Source organism: Polyodon spathula, chromosome 20 (assembly GCF_017654505.1).
Source record: "Polyodon spathula isolate WHYD16114869_AA chromosome 20, ASM1765450v1, whole genome shotgun sequence".
In the NCBI taxonomy this organism is placed as follows: domain Eukaryota; kingdom Metazoa; phylum Chordata; class Actinopteri; order Acipenseriformes; family Polyodontidae; genus Polyodon; species Polyodon spathula.
This window is the reverse complement of record NC_054553.1, coordinates 23,879,370-23,892,246: the sequence shown is the minus strand read 5'-3', so window position 1 is coordinate 23,892,246 and position 12,877 is coordinate 23,879,370. Positions and strand designations below refer to the sequence as shown.

The 12,877-nt window shown below is 36.1% G+C and overlaps 1 protein-coding gene across 4 annotated transcripts in view; it reads left to right on the top strand.

Moving 5' to 3' along the window:
* LOC121295483 (growth arrest-specific protein 7-like) overlaps positions 1 to 12,877 on the top strand; it is a 99,893-nt gene that overhangs the window by 67,123 nt on the left and 19,893 nt on the right. For all 4 annotated transcript variants that reach the window (XM_041220135.1, XM_041220134.1, XM_041220136.1 and 1 more), the window contains exons 4-5: positions 1,854 to 1,939; positions 3,585 to 3,638. In XM_041220135.1, the coding sequence (XP_041076069.1) occupies positions 1,854 to 1,939; positions 3,585 to 3,638 (140 nt within the window). The remainder of the gene's footprint in view (positions 1 to 1,853; positions 1,940 to 3,584; positions 3,639 to 12,877) is intronic.

Sequence of the window (12,877 nt, the reverse complement as noted above, 5' to 3'; positions counted from 1 at the left end):
TATTATTATTATTATTATTATTATTATTATTATTATTATTATTATTATTGTTGTTGTTATTATTAACAATGGTAGATCTAATTCCATTTTTAAATACAAATTTTAATATCTGCTTGTCCAACATTTTGCATACCGTATCCTTGTTGGCAAGTGCATATAAAAAGACAGTAACAGTACTTAAGCTTTATACATGAATAGGTACAATACAATGTAATTGTGTTATAAAACAAAACTCTTACTAGTTCCCACTGACACACAACCATTTTAACAATGTTGCTGGAATGTTTAAATTGATTTATGAAGCTGCTACAAGATTGTGCGTTATCAGCTTCTCAATGATCGCATGCAGCATGTGAAGCTAGAGATCTAATATAAACACCGGTCTCAAATAATCACCGGTCTCCAATATGTGCCGGGTCTGCTGGCAAATATTGTAACTAAACACGGAGGCGTTTAATTGAAGTTTTACAGTATATGGATAGTAGTGCCATAATTAAAATCTAATTCTATGGTTAACCTGTGTTTATCCCATAGGTTTATATAGAGTTAAGCAGTAAAAAATTACACAGCTGTGCACTGGTGGGTAATGGGAAGCTGGATGCAGCCAATTAAGAGAGCCTCCTAGGAGGGTGACTGCAGGGGTATCCCAGCTCCTCTTCGTCCAGCGCCATAGCTTGTAGCGTGTAGGCTTGAGGTTAGAGAACTGAACTCTGGAACCAGTGATTGCTAGTTTGCATTCAGCTTTTTCACAATTATTATTATTATTATTATTATTATTATTATTATTATTATTATTATTATTGAATTATATTATTAATATATTATTATATAAATATTAGTGGTCCTTTTATTTTGGTCCTTTTATTTTCAAAGATTTGTGTATTTTAGATTAGAATCAGAGCTATTATCATAACCAGGCTGATTATAAACTTCAGATTCATTTTATTCAGGTTATTGGCAGTGTAAAGTTCTCTCTTTGCTTTTGTAGGCAGGAAGTACTCTTTGCTATAAATACATTTTTTATTTATTTACATTCGCACAGACGTTTAGCTGCATATGTTTTATGCAGAATTTATTATGAAGGACAAAAAGCTAGAAAACGTCTGACTTAGTGGTATTATACACATTGATGTTGCAAGTTGATATTTGAAATTACCATTGTTTATTTTATTAGCTATAATAATAATAATAATAATAATAATAATAATAATAATAATAATAATAATAATAATAATAATAATAATAATAATAATAATAAACATTAAGCACTCTGAGCATTGTTATTGGTTAGCAATGATGTAATAGTAAACCAATAATAGGTGATTAATTTTAAAACGAGAACACACCCCTTTTATTTGCTGTAGTGGTTTAACATTTCCAGTTCGAAAACGACGCGTGTAAATGAAAGCATGTCAATGAATCGCTTGAGATGTGCGCACATGCAAATCAAATATCTTTCTGTCGGCGCCCAGAGGATAAGGCCCAAAGAAAACCGTGTCTTGCTAAATACTTACATGCCAGATCTAAGCCAGGCATTAATAATCCAAGATGTCTCAGTCATTAAGAATCAGCATGATAGAAGCTGTTACGCTTCTACTTTGCGAATTGTATTTTAGCATATTATAGCCATCTCTTCCTCAGACAGCATACTAAGATTGGATCTGGACTCTAAAGATACATGCATCTCTTAACATGGCGGTATTGCAGAAGTATTCCCTCTGGATGCTGAATGCTACGTTAGTTTCACTATCTCAGTCATGCAGCTTCTTTCGTTACAAAGCCAGCATCCCTAGTGCTATCATTTATCATTTCATGGTGACTTATTGCTTCTTTTCAATTCCATGTTCTTACAGTTAATGGATATCACACATCGGGAAGCCCTTTACACCAGCCAGATCAGCCTCAACCATCACTGAGAAAACCCAGCAGTGATGTACAGGTAAGAGAAACACCACAGTCTAGTAGTCATAATGACTGTATCTTAATCCTACATATTACTCCAATTGTTTGACATTATCACTGGTGTATTATGAGTATAAGACATTCCCATTAGACTGTATTTATATCAATCATATCATTTTAGGATAATTTCCCTTAAACAGTATTCCAGTTTCCAATATTCCACAAATGGTTTTGTTTCTCGTCCACTGTTGCCATGGGAAAGGTTCAATGAAATTAAATGATGGCACGACTTTGCTTATATTTAGGGCTTCTGTTTTTCGGGTTTTATTGATTATATTTTTTGGTGCTTATTTTTTAACTATTTTTGAGTTTTATGTAAATAGTTTTTTTTTTTTTTAGTGTTTTTGGTTACTTTCCAAAATGCTTGAGCGTTTTTATTTTTTCCTGTCAAAATATGTATAGTAGTAACTTGACAGTACTTGCACACTTCCATTGTACCTTCTTTCGTTTGCTGTCTTCCACAATGAAATCCCTATGGTCTCGAGCACATTCTTCTGGGGTTTTTGTGTGTAGGCATTTTTGTACATTTCGCAACAATTCTGTTTTAAATACTCTGTATCTTAACTGTAACAGCTTTAAATCCTGCTAACAAGCCTCCTTCCGGATTGTAATCTCGTTTCAAATCTAGCAAGGGAGTCTCCAATAGAAATGTAGGAATGTGCTGTCTCTCAATAGTTAGGATGGGTGCAAGTCAGGAAGGCGGGACATTGCCCAGCAGCACTGGGAAATGTATTTGTTATTATATTTGTAATAGGTTTTATTTTTTAATGGAAAAGGGGTAAAGTCAACATGAATTGATTAACCATTTCCACAGTTTTTCTGTTGTTTTCCGGCTCTCCACCAATTTCATTTTTTTTTTGTATCAGGGGTGTTTTATCTGGTTTTGTCGGTTAAAACTGAAAATCAGAAGCCCACTATATTATTGAGCAGTACCAACCAAAAAAAAAAAAAAAAGGGAAAAAAACTGATAAAGATAAATGCTGAATACAGCAATTATTTGCAGTGTATTTTTTTCTAATTTTTTTTGGTTAATTTGATTCTTGGTTAAACACAGTACACAGGTATCAGAAGCATATTTTAAATGTCATCTAAATTATATTGCTTTTAAAACTTCACATAGAATATGTACTTTCCAGGGTTCAGTCTATGTTAAAATTGGAGCCCTTTGCGGTTTGTCACTTGCTATATTAGAAATACATTATAAGGGGGTATTTTTCAAGCTCTCCATTTGCTGATCATAATTAAGGCACTAAACGCTAAAGCCCTGCCCAGATTTCTTTCTAGAGGAAAAGGAGGTGTGGTGAAAATCTCTAGGGATAAATCCTTGTTTCCTAATACAGCCCATGTGCTGCTTCACTGGGCACAGTTTGGAAGCCTTGGGGATGCAGGAAGGTCTGCTGCTATCTCTCGCTCTCAACTCAATTACCTCGGGCTACGGTGACAGCCGTGCTGGAGTCAAGCTTCTCACAGTGCAACAACTGAACTCAACGGAGCAGGAGCGAGCTGGGATCAACAACAAACAACAACTACTACCACGACTGCTGCTGCTGCCACTAAAAACTATTTGAAAAATGTCTGAAACCGATGGCAGCTTTGATGATGCCTCTTGCCTCTCTCCACAGATCCCGGGGTCGATGTCACCCTCAAAAAAACAGATCAAAGAAACCACTATCACTGTAAGTACTTAGAACACCAGAAAAAAAAAATGTCAAGCAGCCACTAGAGTAAACAGGTAGCACTGTTGTACCTGGGTCTGTAAATACTTGGATTTCAGTACCTGTGTCAGATGGGGAAGTTGCTATTTATTTATTTATTTATTTATTTAATATTGGTTATGTGCATGTTTTTAAAGGGTGCACACCTTGGAATGCAGAAATTAAAAGGACGGGAAGGAAGTAAACAAAGGAAATGGCAATAATGTTCTTTGCATTCCTCATGCCTGTCACGCTAATCTGTTTTTCACTTTCTAAAACTGCTTTTTAAATTAAAAAACAGTAGGGAATATTGGAAATGTAAAGGGTGCACATATTGCTGCTATTTTAATTACTATTAGAATTTAAAAAGCTGTTTTCATATTCCAGGCTCAGCTGTTAGAGATACATAATAAATGTGTCTCAAACTGACACTAAATTGCTCCCTGGAGAACTTGTTTTATTGTGGTAAGATTTCAAAAAAAGAACATATATATGTTTAGGTAAATTCATGCCTGCTCATAAAACTCAAATATGAACCTAGTGTGTTTGTTTATGGTGCAAATGATTCAAATGAAAAAACAGAAACATTTTATCCCTGTGCATGTTGAGTTTGATTCTAATTTTGGAATTCAGCTATGTACCTGAAAAGTATGTGAATAGTTGCTGAATTATTTCATTTGAAGTTTATCAACATAGATTTGCTTACTAGCTAAGACCCCTAGAGCAGTCAGAGTCATGTTTCTAGCTGTGAGAGTAGAGACCTTTGCTGGGTTGATGAAGGAAGACACAGCATGTACAGTTTCCATGGTGACAAAACCTATACCATTGATTAACATGTGTTGAAACTGGGTACCGAGGATGGGGGAGATAAATCTATAGGATATTATTGTAAATCGAAAACCAGATAATAGAATTTTGATTGGATGTATGACTTCTGGTAATTAAATTAAAAATGAAGAATGGATAATCAAAAAGGACAGTAGGATGGTTAAGCAACCACTAGTAAATATGGTGCTTATGGGTAGACATGAGTTACAGGGAGAAAATATCACAGGTGAGTGAAGAAGATAGGACCAGTCTATCACTGCAATGTATATATGATACATCACGGGCATCCCCTATACTGTATATCCATCTGTGATAACTTGATGTATTCCAAATATAAATATAAATGCTTCTCCTTGGCAACAATGATGTAGCATGTCAGGTTGGGGGGTGGGGTCGTGTTTTAATGTAAGTTGTATGACCATCTTGGCTACAGATAGTTCTCATCGATGAACTAGTTTTCCATGCCTGGCCTATGAATATACCAGCCAGCACATTGACACATTATGAATTATTGGGGTGCGTAATTTGGCTAAGTGAGTCAGTTGTATATCAAGTTATTGGGTTGTTTTACAGAGAGGCAGTGGGCATGTCCTTCAGCGTGCGAAAGAAGTATGTATGGTTTTTTAAATAGGTTTATAAATAAATAAATCGCGCTAGTTGTGTGCCAGTTGCCACTCCCTTAGAGACAGTTTTGGACAGTTCCTTAATTATTGTGGGACTCCACTACAAATATATAAGAAGTAAACTACAGTACAAACATCTTGGATGTGTTTTTTAGAGTTTGAGAATGTTGGCTGCTTTGCGACAGTTGGTTTGCATGTCTATATAGAGGGCATTACATGCCTTGAACTCCACTTGGATTTGCAGCTTTATATCTTTTTGATCAACCCGCTAACTTAACTTTGCTGCAGTATCAATGTTGCCTTGGCTACACTACTTTTAACATGTAAAAACAAGGTTTACAGTGTAGTAAAATACAGTATAAATCAGTGCCTGCTCTCATGTCTTATGAGTACAACTGTTTATATTGAAATAGATGCAAACAGTTGAATGTGTAGTGGAATGAAGCTAAACTAGAAAGCAGAATTTCCAGTACTCTGTGACTTTACTGTACTTTATGGTAATTGTATTGTACATACCAATGCAAGGCACCGTGGCTTCTAGCCTCCTTCCTATTTCCCAATTTAGTGTTTTTGTATGAAATCAAGATCGCTAAATTACTTCAAAGTAAACTATTTAAGACCAATGACACAGAACAGAATGAATTTCCTGGTAGACTGAAATTAATTGCAGTTAGTGAGTAATCCATTATCACAGTGTATTTTGAATGTGTTGCGTGTAGGGTGTCCAGGTTGTAGCTCCTCAGACTGTGTGAAGTGAAATGCTTGAATATATTGAAATCAGGTTTGCACGCACCGAGCAGTCATTTTCAAACCTCACTTGCAGTTTGCGACTTTTAGGAAGTCTTTTCCAGAAACAGAACCAGTGATTGAAAAATGACTTTTTTTTGCATTAGTTGTTAGTGATCTATATAGGTTTTCCATTTACAAACATGCAGTTGCCACAGTTGTAGAGGGATTAGAGGCTACAGTTACTTTTCAAAACCACCTCACTTCAGAAATTCAGCTTTTATTCTTTTCTGAAACAGCCCCCGTGTACAGTACAGAAAGTCTGGTAAATAATGATCTAAGCAGAAAAATCAACACACACAGTAAGTAGGATATGAAACAGGTAAGACATGAAACAGGTAAGACATGGTTTATAAATATGATGTAAAGTATGTCTTTACCCTCTGCTGTTTATGTAGAAAAGGCTCTGTCTTTAAACAAATAGGCATTGATTTATTTATGTATTGAATAGTCAGGAAATAACAAGGTTATATTTGAGTAAAGCAGATTTTGACAGCACAATCCCGAGTTGCTTTTGTCTTTCTGTCTGTACAAACTGTAATTTACATTTCTTTCTTCTTTTTTTTTCTATTCATTTATAGACAGTTGTAAATGGAATCTGACAGGAGTGATTTAAACTGAAAAATAACTATAAAAATAAAATGCAGTTCCCTGAGCTTTTCTTTAATAAACCATACATCATTGTTATATGGAACAGTTATTGGTTTTGAAGTATTGATTGAGTCTGCTGAGGTTTGCGAAATAAGGCATGCAAATTATCGGTAGTAGTGTCAGTTTTATGAACCAAGATATTATAATGCATCCTTTAAAAAGGCACTTCCCAGGGTTTTAAACTTCTCAGTAAAAATAAATAAATAAATAAAATATACTAAATGTCAAATACAGTAAATTGACTGTGCCTCATCTCAGATAAATATGGAATTCCTATAAATATCCATATATACAATAGTGGTAATTTGTTACCTAGCAACTGGAGTGATGTGCATGATGTAGTTTCATTTACACCCTGCTCTGTTGCCGTGGAAGCCCATGACTGCTATGTGATGGGGTGAGCCTAGCATTAGTGTTCATTATCACAGGGCTCAGCTTTTCAGTAGTTTCTAATGCATGGGAGTAGTGGGGGAGGGCCATGTGCCACCGCTCTCCCTCGGCTGTCATCTAATTCACAGACAGTATGATGAATTAAAGCTGCAGTGTCCCACAGTCCCAATTCATTGGTGTCTGTTTGTCACATTCTTCCATGGTTTAGCATTCAGTGCTCTTTATATATGGAGCAGACCTTGTTGACTGTTCAATTTGTTGACATCCCTTAGGAATCCTTGCTGCCACTTTCTACAATAGGCATACACCTACATAATGATATTCTCAGACTGTTAAGGTAGCAAACACAACCTTCTTGATTTGTAGAAAGCTTGAATGGGGTATATACAGTGCCTTTAAACAACAAAGTTGTATTATTTAAGCTTATATTTTATAGGGTTGTAGGACAGAACGAATATGAGGGAATATCATCATGAGTAGAAGTGAACTGACCAGGGCTAAGGATATAACCAATACACAGATGCTCACCGTCGTGTAACTCTGCTATAGTTGTACTGTTTAGACAAATCCTAGCAATACTAAAATAAACAAAAATGCCATGACAAACATTTCAACTAGAAGTCTTCAATGTCTTTAGACTCAAAATTGTTTCTATCGATAATCAATTTTAGGCTTTTTCATTGGGAAAAGGTAAATCCAGGCAATCCTGTTAAGTGGCTGAGGTATGTGCACCATGGTCATGTCAATATTTGGAATTGACTTTACAGTTAAAGGGAATTCCAAAGGTGTGTAAGTTATGATTTCTTAACCGTACCAATATCGAGAAACAAGTACGGTAGAAACTTGATATGGTACTTGAATAGTTTGTGCTGTGATGTGGCGTAACGCATAAAGGTAATGCTCTGAAACTGGTTATAATGTTTAGTGTTGGAAATTGGAGCTGGCAGTGTACTGTATCTGTATGCTCACACACTGCCAGGGTTGACACATTTCCACTAATGTGCCTGAATAGTGACCTCCAGGGTTTAATCATTTGATAAGATGCCAGGGTGCTCTGTCTCAAATTGGCACAGTGACAATTGTAACAGCTGTGTGTGTTTGTGTGTGTAATACACAATGCCCCATTAGGAACCTTTACATATGAAGAAGGCATGTATCTTCGACTTTTTTCAGTTTGTCAAAATATAGCGCATTTTATCAAAAATTACTCCTACGCACGTCGCAATAAACCTATTAAAAAATAATAAAACAACGTCATGATGGAACCTATCAAAACGCTTTACAATAACATCAAATTAACAAGAAAACAATGAATAACTAAACCCAAACCCACCTCGCCTAGTCATGACTACATCCCCAGATATCAAGGCCATCAGGTTTAAAAATGCCCTAAACTAGCGTGAACAAGTGTGTTTCCAGATTTAACACAGAAATACAGCAGCTATCTCTCATAGTTTAAAGCAGTAATTTAAATATTGCACAACCAAGAGACAAGCGTCAGTTGATCTATAATTTCATTTTTATTTTGGTCCTTTTCCATGTTTTTCAGGACCGAGTTAGTTTGTGTTCACAATACAGTTTGCAAGTGCACTCGGCTCGTTTATATGGTGTGTGAACCGAATGCTTACAATATCCTGCAAGCCATATTGAAAAGTGGAAGCTGTTGATATATTGCTCTGGTTTCTAATATAGTATGTTTTAGATTCTTACATACTGCTGTGGAAGAAAGCACTGGGGGAGCACTTTGTTAATTTAATGAATAATAATTAAACATTTGGTGAATTTATTGCAAATCATAACAACGCATTATTCTCTTTGTATTGTCATCTTGTCAAAGCATGTTAAATACCCTCGCAGAGGTGAGGCCGGACCAACCACTGGGAAGCGGGCTTAGCTTCCTCCAAAAGGAAACAAAAAATAGGGTAGCGGGAGAGTCGAAAAGGATGAGAAGTCTCTCCGGCTTGCAAGGGTTGCGTTGGCAGAGGGAGGTCAGACCTCTGAGGAGTCGAGGCCACGTGGCTGGACTCCGAGGCGGTGAACCAGCTTTGCTATCCAGAAAGGGAGCAGGGAAAAAACAAACAAAAGAGAGTTAGGATCATTTTGGCCAGGGGTCCACTCTTCTGGCTCACGGAGAACCTTCCTCGCAGAAGACGAGACCAGCGTGGCCAGGCCTCTAAGGTTCACTTGCCTCCAAAAGGTTAGTATTACTTTGATGGGGAATCTCAATGCTCAATGGAGAGGAAAACTCCACTCCTGTGGTCCCAACAGAGAGATGGCCCCCACTCCGGCCATACTAGCAATACTCTGGAACAAATGGAGTGGAACAAATATACGAATCCATTGTGTCATGATCTGGAGAGCTAGGCTGAGACAGGAAAGCTTGAAACCTCAGGATTTTACTAAAAAAGACAAAGGGTGTGATGAAAGGGAATCTTGAAAACAAGAAGAGTACATTAGTTATATACTGTAATTCAAAGTGCATTTTAATCATTTCTCTACAAGGCAATCATCACATTCTGTGGATTTTTTTAATGGATTTTATATTATATTTGCATTTTGTTATTCACATTTATAATTAGTTTTCCATTACTGTTGCCTCCTAGAAGTCTGTCCAGCATTTGGTTTTGTTATTGGTTAACAGAGATTTACATGTAATTTAACTGGCTATCAAATAAAGATTAATGTTTATTTTAGTATTGATTTATTTATAAATTGAATTTGGTTTTGGCAATTTACTTTAATTCACCCTTACTCCCCACTATTGTGAGAGATAAACCAACAGCAAACAACAGACAGAAAAAAGAAAGATGAAACTACTAACTAGAGAACAAGTCACAACTAATGGAAGATAATTACAGTAATTATCATCCAATACTACTAGTCCAGGTTTGTTGACTGCCTTATGCATTGTAGCTTGCTACAAAGAGAAAGCCATACATTGCAGAATATTAGTCAGGAGTGCCATAAGAATAACAAATGAATCAGCCAAGTAAAGTCAATTTGCACACAGTTGTGTGCTGCATATGGTAGGTGTTTACCAAAGCAGTGTCACCTCAATGGGTTATTAAAAGAACAGAAAGCAATAGCCTTACATCTCACAATATAACTTTATTCATATTACTTTTTGAGGTGACCAGTGTCCGTGCAATAAAAACAGTTTTATAGTCAAATAAACCACGAGGGCACTGCATTGTATTTCACTTCTTATAGGCATTAAAATGATGATATGTATGCAGCAACCTGTGCATAACTGTTCATTTTACAAGCCTTCCAGTGTTCACACAGCTTGATTACTTTACTCCTGGGATCGAGCCATTTCCCTGACTGTTCACAAACCATTACTATTCTCTCCATGAATGTGGAAAAAAAGAGCTCTAAGAGACCCACACAACTCGCAGTTGTCACTTCCAGTTTACTTCTCTTCTGCTCCGTGGCCTTTCAACTAAACTATACACCAGTCTAGTCAGTGATTTGATTTTATTTGCAGGCATTTTTTGTGCATTGTTCTGATAAGATAAACAGCCCTAAATATAACAATACATCCTTAGGCCCACAAAAAAAAAAAAAAAATGATTACATCTTATTTGATCTGTCCTCCTCATTGATAGGAGTGTCACGAGGTCAAAAACCTTAATGACGCCTTCGAGAAGCAAACCGACAGCACAAGCAATTATATAGAAGAGTTCTGACAATTAATTAATTAATTAATTAATTATTACTATTCTCTATGCTTGCGATGTTTGCATATATTCCAAGTGGTTATTACTGGAATTACTCAAATACAGGTTTTTTTTTTTTGTTTGTTTGTTTTTTAATAAGCATTACGATGCTTTTCACTTGTAGTACATATATAATAAGAATAAGAATCAGAGTAGAATATTTGGGCCATCAACTAACAAGCCACACAAGGCATGTTGCCGAGGCATTTTCTTACTAAATGTATGCTGCTTATTGTTTTTCTAAGACTACTTGCGTTATTCTTCCATAAATTATAGAATTCTAAATCTGCAGGCCGTTGTTGTTTGTTTTGGTGTCGACAGTGTTTTGTTGTTTTGATGTACTGGTGGTAGAGTTAGTTTTTAAAAATTGAGGTTTTCAGTTTTATCATAATTTCTATTATATACAGGCAATCTTACTATACACGGGTCTCATGTCATCACCTAATCTTGTTATACATGGGTCTCACACCATCACTGTGTTAATAAGACTGTAAAGTTCAGAGGTATATAGGAAAAGTATCATTATACATTCACCATGTATTGTAATAATAATAATAATAATAATAATAATAATAATAATAATAATAATAATAATAATAATAAACAGAGAAAAGAAATGTTCCACAGAGGACATCTTAAAAAAATTAATTTTTAGCATCAAACGAGAGAAAGAGATGGAAGAGGAATTGGTGGAATGAGCTATTTCAGTTAGAGTCATGGAGACTCAAAGTATTTCATTACTCTTCCATGAGCAGCACAATAACATTATTACACTGTCTGGTTTCACATTCCCTGAGGCTGAAGTACGAATTAATATAGTCAGGTAGTACAAGAAACCCTTGAGGCAAGAGAGGATTTGTCAGAGTTTTACTGGTTACAGAACCTTCATGATGGTAGAGCTCAAGAAAGATGAGAGGTATTTGAAGTAAGAGAGCAGTGTGAGGTTTGGGTCTCCCGGTGGTCAGTGATAACTGTTATGTTTAATGGATGTAAACAAATGCTTGCATAGTTGCAAGAGCTCAATGAAATAGAAGGTATCTAGAAAAAAGGACGCCATTTCTGTGCACAGGAGTGTTTTCTCTTAACTATCTGATGTTTTTTGTAAAACGCTTTAGCATGGATTTTAACAGAACAATGTTTTAGCATGGCACAGCAGGAACACAAATGTTCTATGTCTGTGGTGGTCTGTGGCTTCAAACATTTTTCAGCAGTTTCACACATCAATCTGATTTTCTTAGATACATAATGTGCATTTCTATAAAACCAATTATGCACAAGGATTTGCCAGGTGTGTGAAAACATATCCCAGAGGTTTTCACCAAGCTCCTGGCAGACTCTTAGGCTGACAAACATGTGTCACAGTAGTATTTCTATTTTTAAATGAAACACTGTTTCAGAAAGATGTTCACAAATCTATTTTTGAAGTCATGCGCCTTTAAAATAGATTAGCAAATGTGTAGTGTGAGAAAAACACACTGCAGTATTCTTGCAGGGTCAGCCGGAGAACTCTGAGCTGCTGGGTTAATCCGTAGCAGCGAAACACATTTTGCAATGCTTCATTTGTTTAAAGCAGTTTATTTTATAGTTAAAGAAAATAAAGTTAACACTACAAGGGCCGGGGATATACCTAGAAGCAGTCTTTCTGAAGGTTGTATTTAAAAACACTGTAAATAGTATAACGAAAGGAGAAACAGTCGGATGTGACTGTTCTTTTTTTTTTTTTGAGTATGCCGCAGACATCTGAACAACAATGTGACTGCTCCCGGGGCTTGTAGCTATAATGTAATATATTTCCTTTATTTCTGCACTCCTGCATTTCATGCTTTGTGAGAATATTTAATATGTACGGATAGAAAAGTACATGAACGTGCAGACCCATATGTGTTACACGACTGGAGAAAATTACATTTTAAAACCAAAGTGACCACCTCAGGGCTTCTAGTGTTAGCTAGGATCATGTATTCTGGTATCTTCAGCCAACAGACAACATAATCCCAGCATTCCAGCAGTGTGCCTTGTGAAAGGTGGCGGCATGAATGGAGTGGTATTCTGTAACCTTGTCATGGAGGATCCAAGAAAAAAGTCCACTACCTGTGTGAGAATAACCTCTGTGGCATACATGTTTGTTAGATACAGAGCGTGAAAGACAAACAGACAGAGAGCACCGTTTTATTATTTAGGACTGTGCCTTGCTTAGCATGTCTGCAGATAATTACAGTCTTTA